Raw genomic sequence first — 22,388 nt, 5'->3', positions numbered from 1 at the left:
AAAATTTTGGGCAAAGTCTAACAAATTGGTCTGCAATTCGCAATTAGGGCTCGAGCTTATCTCGAATTTCTTGCAATTATCTGCGAAATTCTCTGCGAAATTCTCTACGAAATTCTCTGCGAAATTCATCGAGTGGGAGGATTGAATTGGGGCTTTCCATTAATAATTCGAACAAGTTAAGGAGGAGAAATTCTACTTCAACCATCTTCTACTATTCACGGTATGTAATCGATTCACAATTCAGGTTTATGTATTAATAGAATGAATTTTGGATAGTTTTGTGAGGGTTTGTTCTGTTTTTATCCTTGTCTGGTAAGCATAATTCAGGGTTTAATTTGTTCTGTTTTTTCGCTTTTCTGGTAAGCATAATTCAGGGTAAGCATAATTCAGGGGGTTTGTGGATGTATTTTTGAAGAATTGGGTTATTGAAAATTGTTACTGTTTTGTTATCACGACTGAGTTTTTTATAAAGGTTGCTGCTTTACTGGAAGATTAATTTGCAGATGAATTGGATTGATGTGCTTAATCTTTTATACAAGTATGTGAAATATTTGGGTTTCTGTTTTGTTTTGGATATTGTTATTGACTTATTGTATATGTTAATATATTGTTAAAGCATCGTGGCTCGATTTCGATTACATTGTTTTTGAGGGAAAAGATGGGAAATAAGGGGAAGAAGAAATAGTATTGTGGCTGAGTGTAGTTCAATGACAGTGTGTCAGTTTCGTCTATTGTCAATGGAGATTCGAGGTTATTGAATTCCCAATTCGCATAGTTTGTATGATGTATGGCTGTGTGTTCATAGTTTGTATGATGTATGGCTGTGTGTCAGTTTGGATAAGTCTGGATTCCAAATGCATCAGTTCTAGGACTAATTGCTAGTGTTGCCGAATGCATGAAGTATGGTGGAATGGGAATTGAACAAGAATAGAATACTTGATTGGATTAGTTTAGCTTCTTGTGTAGTATGTTATGAGGGTAGGTTTGCACTAATAGTTGACCGTAATGTTAGTTGATTTGATGAACTGGAATCTTGAAGAGAATTTTTTTGGGGAAATTTGCCAGAACACACCCATTCACTTTACTCAAGCCCTGGTTATGTATAGTTCTGTTTGGGAGTTGATTCTTTCAGGATATTGCATTGGGTTGCCTCTTTCTCTCTCGGATTGATTGTTGAAAGTAAATTAGACACTTTATTGAGAAGTCACAAAAAAACTACAAGCTCTTTATTACTGTATCTCAGTACCGATATTTTGCCAAATGAATCTAGGATGACTAGAAAGTTTACAAAGAATACCGAGTACTATTCAGCATTTGAGTCATCTCTATGGCTTGCTGGAATTAGATCATCCACAAGATATGAGATGAGTAAGATGACATAGAGATTCGTGGTTTGCTAGTTATAAAACACATGGATAGGTACAAGAACAGAACATGGAATGAACCCGGCACTTCTGCGCATGATAGTGGAGTCAACTTCCCACAAATACTCAACTGCAAAAAATCAGATTTCAGAGACAAAATATCATCCGTCTGCTACACAAGGAAACTGACCTCACTAAAAAACATTTAGCCATTTTAAAATGTGCATCTAATAAGTTTGTTTTTAATTTAGGCATATTATTGGTATGAATATGGAGACATGAATGATTCAGTTGTACTTTTAGGGTAGACGTAAATGATTAATACTAGTATACTACACAACAGAGTTAAGTTTGTGTGCTATAACCCAACTACAGTTTCAGATTCAAGAGTGAATTCGGAGTTCTAATATAGCTTCTCTCTCATTAATTTGAGATTTAGAGTTAACCCAATCATCTAAAATTTACTTAAATTTTGTCTATCTCACAAATTAGTTTTAGAATTCTTCCTAAATTCAGGTGCCTTAATCCATGCCTGTCCATGGAATACCTTAATTTCGTTGTTCATCATCTTTCATCTTGGATTGTTAAGGTCCACCATCAATAATTATATGTATAATTGCATGTAATCAACATGGACATGGAGGAAAGTGTAAACTTGAAAGATATTAGCCACGCACCACCAAAGAATACCGTTACCACCAGTTTACAAAGAAAGTTTACAAAGAATACCGTTACCGATATTTTTACAAAGAATCTAGGATGTCTTGTTGGGTATGCTGTTGGTTTGTTGTACTGTTGTTTTGTTCATCAATAGGTTGAGTTAGTATATGATATTTTCTGCAAAGTCTTAATTGAATATTCTAGGTTGAGTTAGTATGTCATATTTTCTGAGTCTATTTAATGGAAATCCTACATTTTTTTTGATGACTTGGTGAATGACTTTTAGTTGCGTCAAAATTGAACTTTTGGGTGTTTTTCCTAAGCATTTTGTTTTTCTTTAACGTTAATGAAATAAGATATGTGTATTATCTAGTTAAACGAAGTTAGGTAGCTAATTTATCTTTCTATTCTTTTCTTTAATTGAATTTGATTGATGGTTACCATAATTCTTTTTCTTGTGCTTTTTATTAGAGTAAACACACTTAATTATTACCTTGAGGAAATGGATAATGGAACTAAGGAGTGGTGGATGGCTGCCAAATGGAGTGAAGAATATGAACGAGGAATAAACGAATATATTAAAAGGGCCTTTTATATCAAGTCCGAAGGAAACCAAATTTGTTGTCCATGTGGTAGTTGTCATTATCGTTATTGGCGTCATGAAAATGTTGTGAGATATCACCTAACTTGCAATGGTTTTGTGCCAAGAGCGGACAAGTTGTCAGAATTTGGGATCCACTTCTAAAGAGAAATACCTACTTTGGATGCTGATGAATTGTCGAACCAAGATGATTTGGATGATGATCTAGTAGGGTTGTTACATGATGCACGTGATGCTTTTAGAGAGGGGCCGAATGATGAGGCAAAAAAGTTTTTCCAGTTACTTGAAGGAGATCAGGAGGAATTGTATCCCGGGTGCAAGACGCATTCAAAACTTTCCTTTATGATCAGACTACTTATTATAAAGTGTGATCATAAGTTGACCAATGGTGCGTATGCTGATATAGCAGACCTTGTAAGGAAGGCGTTCCCTGATGCAAAATTGCCCAAGTCTTTTAATGAAGCGAATAGTGCTTTAAAGGTGTTGGGGTTGAATTATACTAAGATAGATGCATGCCCCAATGATTGCATGTTGTACTGGGAAGAGCATGCGAATTCCACAAGTTGCCATGTTTGTGATACGCCAAGATGGAAGTCGAATGATACAGAGAACGACACACCACTTGAAAATGGAAAAGTCCATAGGATTCCCAAAAAGATCCTTAGGTACTTTCCAATAAAAAGAAGGTTGCAAAGGCTATTTATGTGCCAAGAGACTGCAAGCAACATGCCATGGCATACTAGTGGGCGAGAAAATGATCATCATTTACATCATCCAGTAGACGGAAAAGCTTGGAAGGAGTTTGATTCTTTGTATCCAAAGTTTTCCGAGGATCCGCGCAATGTGAGGTTGGGTCTAGCTACTGATGGATTTAGTCCATTCAATTCAATGAGCATTGCACATAGTACATGGCCAGTTATATTGATCAATTATAACTTGCCTCCATGGATGATTATGAAGCCAGAGTTTTTGATGATAGCTTTACTTATCCCTGGCCCTTCTTCCCCTGGTAATGATATTGACATTTATTTGCAGCCACTAATAAAGGATCTAAAGGAATTGTGGGAGTTTGGTTTGGAAACTTATGATTCTTCAAGCAATCAAAGGTTTGACATGCGTGCAGCTTTGATGACCACCGTTAGTGATTTTCCAGCTTATGCAATGTTGTCCGGGTGGAGCACAAAAGGATATTTTGCATGCCCTGATTGTCACTATGACACTGATTCTGAGAGATTGGATTTTAGCAAAAAGAATTGTTATAGGGCAACTCGTAGATTTCTTGATCCAGCTCACCCTTGGCGTTATAATAAGAGGAATTTTGACGGAGTGATTGAGGAAAGAAGCGAGCCTATTCCTTTGAAAGGAGCCGATGTTGAGTATATGTTGCGTGATTTTCCAAATGAATTTGGAAAGAAGCAAAAGAAAACGAGGGGCGATGAGGATGATCCAGTTCCATGGAGAAAGATATCCATACTTTTTCAGTTGCCATATTGGAAGCATTGTTCCAATCGCCATAATCTCGACGTAATGCATATTGAGAAAAATGTGTTTGATAATGTTCTTGGGACATTATTAGATATACCTGGGAAGACTAGAGATCATGAAAGTGCTCGTCGAGATTTGGTAAAAATGAATATCATGCCGGAGCTTCAACCAAAGTTGGTAGATGGTAGAGAAGTATTCCCAAGATCTCACTTCTGGATGTCATTGGAACAAAAACGCAAGTTCTGCCGAGTCATAAAAAATGCTAAGTTACCACAAGGCTATGCTTCTAATATTTCTCGATGTGTGCAAGTCGAAGATCGGAAAATCACAGGCTACAAGAGCCATGATGCTCATTTTATGATGAATTACTTGCTCCCTATTGCCGTGAAAACAACATTACCCAAAGACGTTGCTACACTGTTGATAAGACTTTGTGGTTTCTTCAAAGGCATATGGAGTAAAACTATTGATCCTCAACATCTCGACAGACTCCATTCTGAGATAGTTGAAGCACTTTGCATGCTTGAGCGGATTTTCCCACCTGCCTTTTTTGACATAATGGTGCATTTACCTGTACATTTGGTGAAGCAAATTAAGTTGGGCGGACCTGTTAGTTCAAATTGTATGTATGGAATTGAGAGGTATCTTCATGAGTTAAAGTTTGATGTTCGAAACAAGGGTCGTTCAGAAGGCTCAATGGCAGAAGGTTACCAAGCTAAAGAATGTATTGCCTTCATTGCTAGACATTTGAAACGATCAAACATATCCACACATGATGTCAATGAGTGCACTGTCTCACAATCATTTTTACCTAAGATAGGACGTCCTATCGAAGGAAAGGGAAGGACCTCAAAGAAAAAGCATTGTGGACACATGATTGATCGAATGACATGGGCACAAGCACATCGTTATGTCTTATTCAACTGCGATTGTGAGGATGTTGAGAGATACATAAAGTAAGATATTAAACCATAACACAATTTTTTCTATCCTTGTGTTTTACATATATATTATACAATTGTATATTGTTTGAAATATGTTCTTTTTTTAATCACAGTGAACACAAGATGTGTGTAAGCAGTAAACGAAAGAGGAAATGGAATAGTGCACAAGACCATAACAAGGATTTTATTGATTGGTTTAGGGAAAAAGTTGAGTTGGAAGTTGAAGAAGGTCAAGAAATTATCTCGGACCATCTCATATGGTTATCTAAAGGACCTTCTTATGTGGCCAAAAAGCATACATGTTACTCTTTTAATGGATATAGATTCCATACAATGAAGCGAGATGCAAAGTGTGTAACTCAAAATAGTGGAGTCACTCTCACAGCAATAACACATAGCTTTGCGAGTTCCAAAGATCAAAATCCTGTAGTGGGAGACGTCAATTATTATGGTTCAATCCAAGACTAATGCGACACCCAACCTGAGACCCGTTGCATTAGATGGAAATCTAATGCAACGGTATCAATTTACCGTCGTATTAGGTAACTGAACGTTGCATTAGACCTAATGCAACGCCACCGGATGCAAGGGTCATTTGGCGTCGCATTAGGTCTAATGCAACGGGTTTTCATGCCTACTGCAACGATTTTAGGCGTTGCATCTGACTAGAAATGTAGTAGTGTTGTAAGCATTTCCATTTTTCTTTTCTTTTGTATATCGAAAAAAAATAGAGCGTATCTTCATTCTCTGGTTATCTTATACTATCTAAGTGCACAAGCAATAGTAGCTGAGTATATCCTTTATTCGTTCTTTAAAAATGATAGATTTATAATATTGCTACAGAAACTGACATGTTTAGTGAGTGGGGAAGTTATGAGTGACAGATTTATATTACTCCTACACAAACTGACATATTTCATCCATAGCCTGATCCTACACAAACTGATGCTGCACTTTACTCTATATTTTTTTCTTTTCTCCTACTAAATGCCATGGTTATATGTGTTGTAGGAGGAAATTCAGAAAATAAAGACAGAAGAACCAATTGCGTGATACGGTACAAGAAGAAAACAATGCACTTAAGAGCCACATGAGTTCAGTTGAAGATGAACTTATATCATTTAAAGAAGTGTTACTACAGCCGCTTAAGGCTCCAAGAGAGGAGACTTCAACTATTTAGATTTTATTTTGTTCTATTAGATTGAACATAAGTTATTTATTTATTAGTTTTTTAGAATTTAAACACAACGAGATGTGATTGTTGGGTTCACATACTTGAAGTTCTATTGTCAAAATTTTTTTTTTAATGAAATTTTCATTTGTTTTAATTGATTGATTTACTGTTTTGTATATTGTTTCATAAAGAAAATGTATGTGTTTTGAAGAATGTAAATAACGTTATTATGATTGCAATATTAACTACAGAATAGTTCGTCGTTATTGCCAAATATTTAATTTTTTTTTACCGTTGGAATGACTTTTTATGATGGTTTTTTTTGTCGGTATTTCTTAATTGTTCATCGTAAATAAGTATTTAACGATGAAATATCATGTTGTCGTTATTTTTTAACGACAAAATAATAATTCGTCGTTAACTTTTAACGACGAAACAATAGTTCGTCGTTAACTTTTAACGATGAAAACCTAAATTCGTCGTTAACAATTAATGATGAAACCATAATTCGTCGTTAATTGTTAACGACGAAACGGTAATCCGTCGTTAATGGTTAACGACGACATGATGTTTCATCGTTAATGTTCGTTAAATATTAACGACGAACATCGTCGTTAAAGCCAATAACGACGAAACCTGTTACAACGAACATCATGACCGTCATTAAAGGTTTTAACGACGAAAATTGAGGCTTTTAATGAGGAAATTGTTTGTCGTTAAACGTCCTTTTTCTAGTAGTGTTTTATGTTATTCGAAAGCTTAATTATATTTTAGGAAAATTATTAAGTTATTCCTTAAACTTAAACTATATGAATACTTATTGATTATGGTGTATGAATTGCGATTATGGATCACCTATTTATAGGGAGGAAATATCGGACTTATATTTCCACTAGGATTCAATTTACTAATTCAATTAGAACTCTAGCTAAATTAATCCATTAGAATTTAATGCTTAATCAAACATATAATTCTTGTGGATTTAGGAAAACAATTAATCAAACTATCCTAAACGACTAAGGATTCGTAGCATTGCACAAACCACACACACGCAGCCCATAAGGCCACGGTGTGCGCCTCGGCCCAAGTAGGCTGGCAGCACGCGACCCATCGTGGGCGCTGCGGCCGGCCTTGCTCGCTTTGTTCGGTTGGGCCTGTCTTGCTTGGTGCTCAGCTGGGCCTGCCTTGCTCGGTTGGGCCTGCTGCCCTTGCTGCTCGCTGCGCGGGCCTGGCTTGGTGTTGGGCCTTGCGTCTAGCAAGCTCGTCCGATGATTATTTCGCACGTCGCGCTTCCGATTCGTTTTCCGATTCAGGAATTCATTTCCGATTCGAACAACATTTAATTTTTCCGATTCCGGAATTTATTTCCGATTCGAATAAATATTTAATATTTCCGATTCCGGTAATATTTCCGTTTCCGGCAATATTTTCGATTCCGGCAATATTTCCATTTCCAATAATGTTTTCCGATACGTACCATATTTCCGTTTCCGGCAACATCTACGACTTTAATATTATTTATATTTCCGTTACAATCCATATTTCTGTTTCTAGCAATATCATCATATCCGGAGTATTCATATTTTGCGTTTTGACGATTTCAGCTCCCACTGGAACCGAGATCAGTCGATTCTGAATATTCATAAATAGAGTATTTAATTTGCTTAAATACTTGATCCGTTCACGTACTATTTCTGTGACCCTACGGGTTTAGTCAAGAGTAAGATGTGGATTAATATTATTAATTCCACTTGAACTGAAGCGGCCTCTAGCTAGGCATTCAGCTCACTTGATCTCACTGAATTATTAACTTGCATAATTAATTAACATTGAACCGCATTTATTAGACTTAGCATTGAATGCATACTTGGACCAAGGGAATTATTTCCTTTAGTCTCCCACTTGTCCTTAGGGACAAGTGTGCATTGCCTAATTCCTATGTCGCCTGATGCTTGCTCATGAACATAAGGTAAGAGTAATGTGAGGGGGTCGAAAAAGCGCGAGGCTAATGCGTGACCTTGTCCCTCGTGGGTGTGACGATTCTTTTTATTCGATCAAGTGTAATTGGATTTCTTGTGAGTATACACCCAATTGACTAGTAATATAGGAGTCGCCATTCAGTTTTTAACGACAATGAGAAAAACTGACAAAACCCGGTTATCGTGACATAAAGGGAGTGCAATTATGTTTGACCACGACGGCCGTAGGTTCCCTTGTGATCCATGGTGTGGGGATCTCTCAATATACACCCGCAAGGTAGAGATTGAGGGTTCGGGGGACTATAACTACCGAGAGGAGTAATTCGCTCGTCGATAACTCCAGAGGCAGGATATCCTTATTAGCTCAGCATAAATAATTGAAGGGACATGCGTTAACTATTAAACTAATCTGAGTTGATTTTAGCAATATGCAAAATATAATACTAATTCGATCGTGATTATCTGATTTAAATAACATTAAGGGACCTACCATGATAATCCGATTTCCCAAAAATATTATATTTGTTAGGCGTGATAGAACAATCAAATTAGGTTAGTTTAACAGTTCATAAAAAGGGCGAGGAAAGCAGTTAAATCATCGAAAAGGGACACATTACGACGCACCCTTGACAGGTGCGTCACGGTTCTCAGAAAACTAACCACTTTGACTTTGCTATTTCTCCTTTTTATTTAACGAATCTCGATTATGGGACAGGATACGTTCTGTTCGATTTATGGATCGATTGCGACAGAACGCGTGAACAGTTTCGCAGCGAGAGGCTTAGGCTAAGGGTTGGAGTCAATACTCAAAATATAATTGTGTGTAGTTGTGTGTTGTTTCACGTCGAAACTAGGGGCCTATTTATAGGGAAGAGTTCGTGGAAAGATAGAATTGCAGAGTTCTAATCCGCAAAGAGTTAGGAAAAAACACGTACCCAGGTACTTTCAGCGCCCAGGCCTGGGCGCCGAAGATTTCGGCGCCCAGAGCCAGGCGTTGAAAATAGGATCTGGGCAGTTTTGTTTAGTCAGATTCGGATTCCTAAAATCCGTAGAGTTTGAGATTAATTTGAGTCTTTTAGCGCGTATCAATTTTATGACGGAATGCGTCTGGGCCCGTTACGAACTCTAGGTTCGTTAGGATTTTAATTAATACGTAACTCTTATTTTCGAATCCTATTAGGAATAGGATTCTCGCAGTTTTCTATCTCATTTAGGACTTATGTTGGAGTACAACACCTAATTCTGACAGGTTTCTGTCTTTTATGATTTGCCACTTTTAGAAGCTACCTTTTACGGCAGTTACTATTTTTAGCAGGTTTCCATAAATAGCAGGTTTCGGGGGAAATGAAATGGGGAATCGAGATTTGTTTATTTCATAGGAGATGCGTTGTCAAGTGGAGTTTTTATGCTTTCATCATCGAACCTTTCCCTTGCGGGAACGGGGACAAAAGTAGGTGTCTACAGTTAGCCCCCACTTTGACTGAGTCTTGGAGTAAGACGATGGTCAAAGTATTAGACGGAGTGCGTCACACAAGCCATGGTGTATGTGACCTGTTTTGCGAGGGTCTCACGAGCCCCCGAGTGATAACATTTGACTTAAGGGTCATCACTTGAAGTGTCGACATATCCCTCACGTGTCATTGGGATTTGTCAACTGATAGTATAGAAACTTCCTCACTTTGTCATTGGAAGGATCTAAAGGTGCGTAGAAACTCCCTCACTTTGTCATTGGGAGTAACTACAGATGTTTTCGAAATTAAAGCTGTAAAGTGTAATTGGGCCTGGCCAAGCCCAATCACGAGGTAAAACGTTTTTAAAGATTCTCATTTTCAGGGCTAGCTAAACGAGAAAACCCCCTTGTTTTTATAGTACGTAAAACGAAGGAAAATCCAACACATCGTTCTTTTTTGGAAAAACGAAAAACCAATCCTTTAATTTTTGGAAAAAGGGAAAACCAATCATTTAATTTTTGGAAAAAGGGAAAACCAATCATTTAATTTTCGGAAAAAGGGAAAACCGATAAAAGTTATCGCTGCAGCGACTAAGGACCTGCGCTGTTAGTGACGCAGACCCCGCCCGCTGAAGGTGGGCGAGCCTGTCCGCTGAGGGTGGACCCCCCGTCCGATAGAAGTGGACGAATCTGTTTTGATGTTTTTGAAAATAAGGACCTACGCGGTTTGTGACGTAGACCCCGCCGGCTGAAGATGGCGAACCTGTCCGCTGAGGGTGGACGCCCCGTCCGATAAAAGTGGACGAATCTGTTTTGAAATTTTATTTTGTTTTTTTTATTTTTAAATAAGGATCTACGTGGTTTGCACCGTAGACCCCGCCGGCTGAAGATGGCGAGCCTATTTTAAATTTGAAGACTTTATTTTTCGAAAACTGAGGACCTGCGCGGCTAGTGACGCAGACCCCGCTCGCTGAGGGTGGGCGAGCCCATTTTGAATTTCTTATTTTGCCTATGTAGAAGGGCTTTTGTGATTACAACCTGTTGGTGGGTCGTAATATTTCCTGATTAGATGTGTCCTATAAGATGGTCCACACTGTGTATATTTTTGTTTAACAATATATTTTTTTGAGATATCCAAACATGATATGGTGTGTGGTGCAGTCTGGGAATGTGATTTTGATTGCGCGCTCCTTGTTGGAGTCCCCTTTTTTGCGAGCCCCCAAGCGTTGGGGCTCGTCGGTTGTTTTTGCATCTTGTAATCATGTTTGGGGTCACGCTCGTATGTGCAAGCGACCTCCTATAGTAGTGTGCTATTTTTAACAAAGCCGTGAGGTGCGACTTTCAGTGAAGAAATCGGCAATTTTCAAGCCGAATGAATATGGCAGGGCCCAATAGAAGTCAGGGCCTTTTGAGCCTGGATTCATTTTCGGCGCCCAGGCCTGGGCGTTGAAATAATTCACGCCCAGGTGGGGCGTTGAAAGTGTTGTTTGGGCTGGTCTTTTGATGACACAGTTGGCCTCTTGTTCATTCGTTTATTTCACTTGGAAATTCTATGTATTCTCTTTTGTTTTGTTTTTTTCTTTGTTTTTAGAACGTGATGATTTTCTTTGAGAAGCCGTAGCCGATTAGTGGACTACGGTGCTTGTCGCTTCGGGGCGATTATTTTAAGGAACTGTTGCTCTTAAGGCGTACAGTTATTGCAATAGTCGGGCGAGTCTATATGCCCCGAGGAACATACCTTGAGGTGTAAGACTTTGATCGCTCTAATATTTTTTGAACGTGTTCGTGAATGATGATATGTATGTGCGAACGAGCGTTCAAAGAATGGTCGTCGTGTGCGGTCCATTAATCAGTTTGCTTGAATCATTTTTTTTGAACAATGACTGATTTTGAATAGTTTGCTTAGAAGCTTGATAGGGGTCAGGCCCATTCATGAAGTGAGCTCAAACATCGTGCCCTTTCGATGGTTCAAACATTTGCTTCGAGACTTTTTATTTTGTTATGGTTGTTTCGTAGCTTGGAGCCCCCAAGTATGCATGTTGGGATGCTTCCTTTTGGCGTACGATCTTGTAGGTTCTTTCGAGAAAGATGCCTTGGGGTTTCGCTCGTGTAGGTGCGAGCTATCCCTCCGTGGTAGGTAATGTTTTGCTACCTTTAATCCTTAATATAGAAGTCGTGTGGCTTGCATTTGGGCGATAAGTAGTCTTTGCCTCTTACTCTTGGTCGTGCTTGCATTAGTGCAATGTGCCTTACCCTTTTTTAGACTTGTACTGTGGGATTATGGTGCAACGCAGGCTTGTGTGGCCTAACGGCGTGTCTTAGAACATTCCTCCAAGTGTTGGGATATCATTATTTGGAGTACTTCATCGTGCTGAATCGTTCAGGTGCTCGAACAAGTGTAGCACCTTCTGCGTGGGTTTGAACGGCTTATTACTTCGTTAGATGCGATGATTCATAGGTGTTTCTTTCTTATTTTTGTATCTGGGCAAAACTTGGCTAGCAGAAAGATTCAGCGCCCAGGCTGGGGCGTTAAAGACATCGGCGCCCAGCTCTGGGCGTTGAAAATGATTCCTGGGCAGAATTTTGACAGTTTTTTTTTATTTTTTTTTTCTTTCGCTTTTGCTTTGGAACGATGTAGACTGTGTAACGGGCGCTTTATAGGGCGAGCGTTATGTGCAGTGGTTTGATCGGAGTTTTGGTGACTCGCGATTTTCAGTTACCCTTGTTAGTGGGGAGACTTTATATATTCTAAGTAATGCTTAGAATTTAGGAGGGGTTGCAGCCATTCTAAGGTTCGTTTTACACGATCAAATCTTAGGATTGTGCCCCTATGATGTATGTATAGTATTAGCGTCGAGAATTCGCGATAAAATCGTCATTTCGAGCATTTTAGAGTGTTTTTCTCAAGCTCCCAATTGTAGCTACGGGATTGGCTTGGTGCTATAATGCTTTGCATACGTCTTTATGCATTCATGGTGACACGGATCATGAATAGTTTGAACCAGACTCGTTTAGTGCGAGGTACGTTCGAGTAGTGATTTTGCTACTTCTCTTGTAAATGTTGTATTGTGCGACATTGCCATGGTCAAGGTGTTAGGTTATGATACATATGACAATTCATAAATCATGCGGAAAAATCATTTAGCCAGGAATACATATTATTTACACATAATCATATAGCATAGTTTAGATGCATACTCTTTGTTGCGTGCCTTCCCTAGCTGCGCCCGAACCGAACAAGAACAAGTCTTTAGGACTCCAAGTGTCGTCCCTCCGTAGATAGTCCACAGCACGTCCGGATCCGCCTTAAGATTGACCAACTAGAATCTCCCTTAAGGTACTAATAATTTCGGCACTTTTAGGCAAGATATGTGACTGAATTTTTCTCTCAAAAACTCACTTTGAATACTTGAAAACTCGTTATAAATTGTGAACCCAGGCCACATATTTATAGGGGTATGGAAAGAGAATTAGAATCCTATTAGGATACGAATTAATTAAATTAGAATCCTAATGAAACTCTTATTTAATTAATTTATCAAAATAGGATTAGGAATTTAATCATTAAACGAATCCTGTACGTTTTAGGTTTCGTATGTGAACACAAACACACACGCACGCACAGCAGCCCACGAGGGGCCCCATGCGCGCGCGCGCACAGCCCGAGCAACGCAGCCCACGACTGCCGCAGCCTTGGGCGCGCGCTGGGCCTGCCTTGCGGTGGGCCTGGCGCAGCCTTGGGCTGGCGTGTTGTGGCGCGCGTTTCCCTTGATGGACGTGGGCCTGGCTTCGTGCTGGGCCTTCGTCTAGCAAGCTCGTCCGATGCTAATTCGTACGACGCGCTTCCGATTAATTTTCCGATTCCGGAATTCATTTCCGATACGAACAATATTTAACATTTCCGATTCCGGAATTAATTTCCGTTTCGAACAAATATTTAATATTTCTGTTTCCGGAATTATTTTCCGATTCCGATAATATTTCCGATTCAGACAATATTTCCGTTTCCGGCAATATTTCCTATTCCGGCAATATTTCTATTTCCGATAATATTTTCCGATACGTACCATGTTTCCGTTTCCGGCAACATCTACGACTTGGATGATATTTATATTTCCGATACGATCCATATTTCCGTTTCCGGCAATATCATCGTTTCCGGAGTATTCATTTCTTGCCTGTGACGATCTCAGCTCCCACTGAAACCAAGATTCGTCGATTCCGAATATCCATAGATGGAGTATTTAATGCCATTAAATACTTGATCCGTTTACGTACTATTTGTCTGACCCTACGGGTTCAGTCAAGAGTAAGTTGTGGATTAATATCATTCATTCCACTTGAACTGAAGCGGCCTCTAGCTAGGCATTCAGCTCACTTGATCTCACACGAATTATTAACTTGTTAATTAATACTGAACCGCATTTATTAGATTTAACATTGAATGCATACTTGGACCAAGGGCATTATTTCCTTCAGTCTCCCACTTGTCCTTAGGGACAAGTGTGCATTTCCTAATTCCTTTGTCGCTTGATGCTTGCTCTTGAACATAAGGTAAGAGTTGTCATCCTTATTATGTCCAGAGGTGTTCCTCGGTTTCAGAGTTCAACTGATCAAATAAACAGATAATCAAAGCCTATGATTCATCCGAGCACGGCCATGCATTTCACAGTTTCTAGCTCTCCGAGTGGCCTTGTACAACTTTTAAGCATCTCATCCCGATTTATGGGAGGACAATCCCAATCTTGCGATCTTGAGATTAGACTTCGTTTGATAGGTGATTACCTGAGCGTTGCCTTTATAGCCTCCTTTTATGGTGCGACGGTTGGTCAACGTCAAAGTAACCAGTTCTCAAACAAGTAATCTCAAATCACTCAGGTATTGAGGATTTAGTGTCTAATAATTTTAATGAAATTTACTTATGACAGATTTTCATCTCTTACAGTAAAGTTTCATAGGTCTTGTCCGATACTAGTCTTCACAAAGTAAGTATCTATGCAAATGATTATGACATTGCCATGTCCACATAGTTCAAGAAACAGAACTACTAGTCATCTTGCATTCTAGTCGTCTAACATTTTCTATGCGTCCAATTTTATAGAAAGCTCCGACTAGGGACCATTTTCAACCTTTGACATTCAAGTTCACTTGATAGACATTTCTTAGTCAGAGGACTGGTCCTGACAGTCTATCTTGAATATATCGTCAAATTGAAGGGACTCATCATTTAATAAACCACAAATTAAATGGAAAAATGAATTCTTTTCATTTATTGTGAATGCTTAACCAATAATGTTTTACAAAGATTTAAACTCTAAAACTTTAAAACATTAAACAGAGACATCAAAGCCATTCTCCAATATGCTTGATTCCCATAGCTGCAGTGTGCGAGTTGTGCTTCGCCTGCGGCAGAGGTTTAGTCAATGGATCTGATATGTTGTCATCAGTTCCAATTTTGCTTATCTCGACTTCTTTTCTTTCAACGAACTTTCGTAGAAGGTGAAATCTACGAAGTACATGCTTGACTCTCTGGTGGTGTCTAGGCTCTTTTGCCTGTGCAATAGCTCCGTTATTACCACAATACAGGGCTATTGGTCCTTTAATGGAGGGGACTACACCAAGTTCACCTATGAACTTCCTTAGCCATATAGCTTCCTTTGCTGCTTCATGTGCAGCAATGTACTCCGCTTCAGTTGTAGAATCCGCAATGGTGCTTTTCTTAGCACTTTTCCAGCTTACTGCTCCTCCGTTGAGGCAGAAGACAAACCTAGACTGTGATCTGAAATCATCTTTGTCGGTTTGGAAACTTGCGTCCGTATAGCCTTTAACAATTAATTCATCATCTCCACCATAGACCAGGAAGTCATCTTTGTGCCTTTTCAGGTACTTCAGAATATTCTTGGCAGCAGTCCAATGCGCCTCTCCTGGGTCTGACTGGTATCTGCTCGTAGCACTGAGTGCGTACGCAACATCCGGGCGTGTACATATCATAGCATACATTATTGAACCAATCAATGATGCATATGGAATCCCATTCATTCGTCTACGCTCATCAAGTGTTTTTGGGCACTGAGTCTTGCTTAGAGTCATTCCATGAGACATGGGTAGGTAGCCTCGCTTGGAGTCCGTCATCTTGAACCTATCAAGCACCTTATTGATATAAGTGCTTTGACTAAGTCCAATCATCTTTTTAGATCTATCTCTGTAAATCTTGATGCCCAATATGTACTGTGCTTCTCCTAGATCTTTCATCGAAAAACATTTCCCAAGCCAAATCTTGACAGAGTTCAACATAGGAATGTCATTTCCGATAAGTAATATGTCTTCGACATATAATACCAGGAAAGCAATTTTTCTCCCACTGACCTTCTTGTATACACAGGATTCGTCCGCGTTCTTGATGAAACCAAAGTCACTGACTGCTTCATCAAAACGTATATTCCAGCTCCTGGATGCCTGCTTCAATCCGTAGATTGACTTCTTTAGCTTGCATACCTTTTTAGCATTCTTTGGATCCTCAAAACCTTCAGGCTGTGTCATAAACACAGTTTCTGTTAAAATGCCGTTTAAGAAAGAAGTTTTGACATCCATCTGCCATATTTCGTAATTGTAATATGCAGCGATTGCTAACATTATCCGAATAGACTTTAGCATTGCAACTGGTGAAAAGGTTTCATCGTAATCCACACTGTGGACTTGCCTGTAACCTTTTGCAACCAATCTAGCTTTGAAAACTTCAAGTTTCCCATCCTTGTCCTTTTTCAGTTTGAAAACCTATTTGCTTCCAATGGCTTGGTAGCCATCTGGCAAATCGACCAAATCCCATACTTGGTTTTCAGATATGGAGTCTAATTCAGATTGCATGGCTTCTTGCCATTGCTTGGAGCTAGGGCTCGTCATAGCTTGTTTGTAAGTCGCAGGTTCATCACTTTCAAGTAATAGAACGTCATAGCTCTCGTTCGTCAAAATACCTAAGTACCTTTCCGGTTGAGATCTATATCTTTGCGATCTACGCGGGGTAACATTTCTAGTTTGACCATGATTCTCACCAGATTCTTCTAAAGATCTCTGAGTTTCATCCTGAATGTCATCTTGAGCATTCTCTAGAGTTTGTTGTTCGACTCGAATTTCTTCGAGGTCTACTTTTCTCCCACTTGTCATTTTGGAAATGTGATCTTTCTCCAAAAAGACACCATCTCGAGCAACAAATCCCTTGTTCTCACATGTATTGTAGAAGTAATACCCCTTTGTTTCCTTTGGATAGCCCACAAGGATACATTTGTCAGATTTTGGATGAAGTTTGTCTGAAATTAATCGTTTGACGTATACTTCACATCCCCAAATCTTAAGAAAAGACACATTTGGAGGCTTTCCAAACCATAATTCATATGGAGTCTTTTCGACAGCTTTAGACGGAGCTCTATTTATAGTGAGTGCAGCTGTATTTAGTGCATGTCCCCAAAATTCTAATGGAAGTTTGGCCTGACCCATCATTGACCTGACCATGTCTAGCAAGGTTCTGTTCCTCCGTTCTGACACACCGTTCCATTGTGGTGTTCCTGGAGGAGTCAATTCTGACAGAATTCCACATTCTTTCAGATGGTCATCAAATTCATAGCTCAGATATTCACCGCCTCTATCAGATCGCAGTGCCTTAATCTTCTTGCCTAATTGATTCTCTACTTCACTCTGAAATTCCTTGAATTTGTCAAAGGATTCAGACTTATGCTTCATTAGGTAGACATAACCATATCTACTGAAGTCATCAGTGAAAGTGATAAAGTAGCTGAAACCACCTCTAGCATTTGTACTCATTGGTCCACATACATCTGTATGGATTAAACCCAATAGTTCATTTGCTCTTTCTCCAACTTTAGAGAAAGGTTGCTTTGTCATTTTGCCAAGTAAACATGATTCGCATTTACCATAATCCTCTAAGTCAAATGGTTCTAGAATTCCTTCCTTTTGAAGTCTTTCTAAGCGTTTCAAGTTTATATGGCCTAATCGACAATGCCACAGATAAGTGAGATCTGAATCATCCTTTTTGGCCTTTTTTGTATTTATGTTATATACTTGTTTGTCGTGATCTAATAAATAAAGTCCATTGACTAATCTAGCAGATCCATAAAACATCTCTTTAAAATAAAACGAACAACTATTGTCTTTTATTAAAAAGGAAAATCCCTTAGCATCTAAGCAAGAAACTGAAATGATGTTTTTAGTAAGACTTGGAACATGGAAACATTCTTCCAGTTCCAAAACTAGCCCGGAGGGCAACGACAAATAGTAAGTTCCTACAGCTAATGCAGCAATCCGTGCTCCATTTCCCACTCGTAGGTCGACTTCACCCTTGCTTAACTTTCTACTTCTTCTTAGTCCCTGTGGATTGGAACATAAGTGTGAGCCACAACCTGTATCTAATACCCAAGAAGTTGAATTAGCAAGTATACAGTCTATAACGAAAATACCTGAAGATGGAACGACTGTTCCGTTCTTCTGATCTTCCTTTAGCTTTGGACATTCTCTTTTGTAATGGCCTATTCCATCACAATAAAGACAGCTTGATGTGGATTTGTCCTGCTTTGATTTAGCATTGCCCTTGGACTTTCCACCTTTCTTGAACGGTCTCCTTCTAGCCTTGAGTAAATCTTTGGCTTCACAGTCCAGTATTATTTCAGCCTTTCTGACAAGGTGAACAAATTCTGCAACTGTTTCTTCTCTTGGTTCACTTAGGTATAGTTGCTTGAAGCGACCAAACCCACTGTGTAGTGAATTGAGCAAGATAGAGACTGCCATCCTTTCGCTTATTGGTGTTCCTAGTAGACTTAGGCGATCAAAGTATGAACGCATAAGATCCACATGGAACCTCAGTGGGACGCCTACCCTCTGTTTAGTGCGAAGGAGCTGAACATGTGTTTCTTGGACCTCCATCCTATAACACCTGTCGGGAGAACTAACCTTTAGACCAGACATTGATTCAATCAACTCATGGACGTTCAGGTCCCTGTCCTCCGTGCTTCCACGACAGATATCCCTCAGATTCTTGATGAGCGTAAAAGGTTCATAGGCTACAAACCTTCTAGCCCAATCATCAGGGATATTGTTCAGCATGAGACTCATAACCTTTTTGAGATCCGCATCCCAGGCGTAAAATCTCTCAGGGGTCATGTCTCTGGCATAGTAGCTTGGCATGGGATGTGACAGTACATACTCAAGTCCATTGAGTTTGACTATTTCAACTAGCTTAGCTTCCCATTCAAGAAAATTTGCCAGGTTCAGCTTGACCATAAGCTCAGAACCTATGATGATGTTTTGATTGTTGTTTGCCATATTTAAAACTACAATTGAAAAGAATAAACAAATAAATAACCATTCACAGTTTCTCTTAATAAACTTAAATTCTAGCATACATGCATAATTCAATGTTTATTAAGCATTTTATTCAAGTTATGTGTTCCGGCAGGTGTGAATAAAATGATTCCAAGATCCTAAAATCATTGAAGAACTAAGCACAGTTTGTCGACTTAATCCTAAAACATCTTAGGTAAGCAAAAGCCTTTTGCTAATAGTCTAGAAACTATTCTTGGTTGATAGGTACGTCTAAGAACTTATTAGGTAAACCTATCGATTTTGCCACGATATAAAAGGACTCCTTACTTATATCGTTGAGTTTCACCAAAACCAACATGTACTCACAATTATTTGTGTACCTTGCCCCTTTAGGACCAATAAGTAACACCTCGCTGAGCGAAAACTATTACTAGATTGATGTAAAGGATATCCAAGCAAGTGTATATTTTGGCATGGCACCTTTTAACTCAATTTTTAAGTTTGGAACTTAAGGCTCTTACTATGTTGGTTAGATTTTAAGTGAACTAAAATCCTTAATCATGCAACATAATCAAGCCACAATCTCATGCATAATTAAGACATATTTAAAGCAATAAATAACTTAAAGCATGCATAAGATAAATGTGATCTAGTATGGCCCGACTTCATCTTGAAGCTTCAACTTCAAAGTCCGTCTCGAAAATCTCCGTGGGAGGCACCATTTTCTTCAAATAGGATAAGCTATAATTAAAACTAATTACAACTATTTGATGGTACGCATACCATATTTGAATTGAAAAACGACTTTGGTACTTTAGACCAATTACATTCAAATTAATGGTACGCAGACCATATTTTCTATCCTATTTGGGCCATACTAGTCACTTCATAACCTGCAAAACAGTACATATACAATATATACCATTCACCCATTCATTATCATGAATGGCCCACATAGCTGGTTAGTAAAACACATTATGCATCACGTAAACATTTGCAGCAATTAATCAAGGGCACCAATAATCTACCAATTATTCAGTCCTTATTAATTCTAATCAAGTTGTTTTAACCTTAAGGATTTGTAGACCTAATCAAGAGTTTATGACTAAAAAGGGCTCCCACTCATACCAATAAATTCATATGCTTTACTAATTTTAAACATAAAAATGTATTTCTAGTCTAACCGGAAACATACAATTTTAATTAAAATTTAAAGCTCATATAAATTTATAATTGAATCCAAAAGTTTAATTTAATTTCAGTCGTATTTAAATTAATTCATGATTTTAATTTTAGTAAAATAATTAGAATAAATAAAATTTATTATAATTATAATATTCAAAATTAAAATCCAAGAAAATAATTTAAATTATTAATTTTAAAATTAATTAAAATTACGTAAACTGAAAATTTCAAATTAAAATTTCAAAACGATCTAATCGCAACGCAAACACCTCACGCATCACACGCCCATGGGCCATGTGCGCGCAGCCCATGCGCTGCGTCGCATAGCTGCTGCTTCTACCCTTCGCAAGCCATCGCGCGAGCTGGTGTTCGCTGCGCGCGCGCCAGCGCTCGATGCACGCGGGCCAGCGCTCGCTTCGTGTTCCTGCCAGCGCATGATGTGCGCGCTCGCTAGCGCTTGCTTGGTGCGAGCCAGCGCTCGCTGCGCGCGGCATCGACGCTGGGCGCAACACTCGTGGCACGCGAGCTTGCGCTCGCTGCGCGCGAGGCTGCGCGCGCTTGCGCGAGGCAGTGCGCGTTGTGGCGCAGCTCGCTTGCTGCCCACACGCGACTGCCGTGCCTTGCCTTCGCCCATGCCCATTCGTCCATTGCTCATAGCCCACGACACAAGGCAGGGCTGCTGCCTTGTGCTCGTGCACCATGCCCTTGCTCATTGCATTCGTCCCGCATGGGCGACGAGCTCCCTTGCTCGTCGTCACATGCCCGCACTATACAACACCCCTTAAGGGTAACACGTAGCGTCCATTGCTTTGTGCGTGCAAGTTATATGAACGAATCGCATAAAATTTAAAAAATTTATACTTAAAATTAATGACAAATTAATAAATTAATATTAATTTCATAATTTTAGGGCGAAAAATCGAAAATTTATTATTCAATTGATTTCCGATTAACATGGATTCAAGTCTAGGTCATAAAAATTTAAAATTTATCATAAATTTACAATTTTTATGGTGGTTTTTAATCATAGGTATCTAATTAAATTATAATTAATTATGAAAATCAAATTAATTCTAAATTATTCTAATTTTCAACAAATTAATCATAATTACAAATTAGATTGCATAATTAACAAGGCTAGGCATTCAAACTTGTTAAACATATATAGTAGGTCAATCAAAAACAAAAGGTCTTGCGCGCACAAGGTGTACAATAAATTTATTGTACACCAAGATAACTTTTATGCAGTTTTTCGTAACTTTAACCTATTTTTCTGTAACTTTTATATTATAAAATTAAAAAGTTGATAGATAAACATTTTAAAGGGTTAAATGATTAATTTATACATTATTAGTGATTTTGAAGAAATAATTTTTATTGAAATGAAAAATTTTATCATTAAAAAATAGATAACTTTTACATATATAAACGTAACTTTTAAGTATTTTGAATCAACTTTTACTTCGGTGTACAATATTTATTGTACACCCATTGTAAATAAGAATTTGTGAATCAAAAATTCAAGATTTATGACCAAGAATCGCAAATATTTAATTTAACATCTTAAATTTACGAAATTTTGCATTCGAAAAACTAAAACCTTCGAAAAGTCATAGTTAGGCTTCGAATTTGAGAATTCTGGGTTCGGCAGAAAAATACTGTTTTTGTCAAAATTTTAGAATGCCTTTTACATGCGGAATTGACACAAAAATCACCCGATTTGGATGAGTAACGAAGAAACTGCTGAAAAACTGCGTACGTATAATTAAATAAACGCAAATTGCAATTAATTAACAATTACGAAAATTAATCACCCCTTTTAATTCTTGCAAATTTGTAATATTTAACCATGTTCATGCAATTTAGATTATGAAAATAATAAGAGGCTCGTGATACCACTGTTAGGTTATGATACATATGACAATTCATAAATCATGCGGAAAAACCATTTAGCCAGGAATACATATTATTTACACATAATCATATAGCATAGTTTAGATGCATACTCTTTGTTGCGTGCCTTCCCTAGCTGCGCCCGAACCGAACAAGAACAAGTCTTTAGGACTCCAAGTGTCGTCCCTCCGTAGATAGTCCACAGCACGTCCGGATCCGCCTTAAGATTGACCAACTAGAATCGCCCTTAAGGTACTAATAATTTCGGCACTTTTAGGCAAGATATGTGACTGAATTTTTCTCTCAAAAACTCACTTTGAATA

The 22,388-nt window shown here is 38.5% G+C and overlaps 1 protein-coding gene across 1 annotated transcript; it reads left to right on the top strand.

Moving 5' to 3' along the window:
• Positions 1–1,995: 1,995 nt before the first annotated feature.
• Positions 1,996–5,522, top strand: LOC110798445 (uncharacterized). Its single transcript, XM_056832118.1, has 4 exons — positions 1,996–2,153; positions 2,496–2,624; positions 2,772–5,066; positions 5,168–5,522. Exons 1-4 carry the CDS (start codon positions 1,996–1,998, stop codon positions 5,520–5,522), a joined length of 2,937 nt encoding a protein of 978 aa, XP_056688096.1.
• Positions 5,523–22,388: the final 16,866 nt, after the last annotated feature.

The sequence above is a fragment of the Spinacia oleracea genome, chromosome 6, assembly GCF_020520425.1.
Source record: "Spinacia oleracea cultivar Varoflay chromosome 6, BTI_SOV_V1, whole genome shotgun sequence".
In the NCBI taxonomy this organism is placed as follows: domain Eukaryota; kingdom Viridiplantae; phylum Streptophyta; class Magnoliopsida; order Caryophyllales; family Amaranthaceae; genus Spinacia; species Spinacia oleracea.
This window is presented reverse-complemented; position numbering and strand designations above follow the sequence as displayed.

Excerpts from the sequence above, each read along its gene's own strand:
- LOC110798445 (XM_056832118.1), top strand. The coding sequence starts at position 1,996 with ATGGACATGGAGGAAAGTGTAAACTTGAAAGATATTAGCCACGCACCA. Across the intron at positions 2,154-2,495 it reads GGGTATGCTGTTGGTTTGTT|AGTAAACACACTTAATTATT; the intron begins GTACTGTTGTTT and ends GCTTTTTATTAG. Across the intron at positions 5,067-5,167 it reads GATGTTGAGAGATACATAAA|TGAACACAAGATGTGTGTAA; the intron begins GTAAGATATTAA and ends TTTTAATCACAG.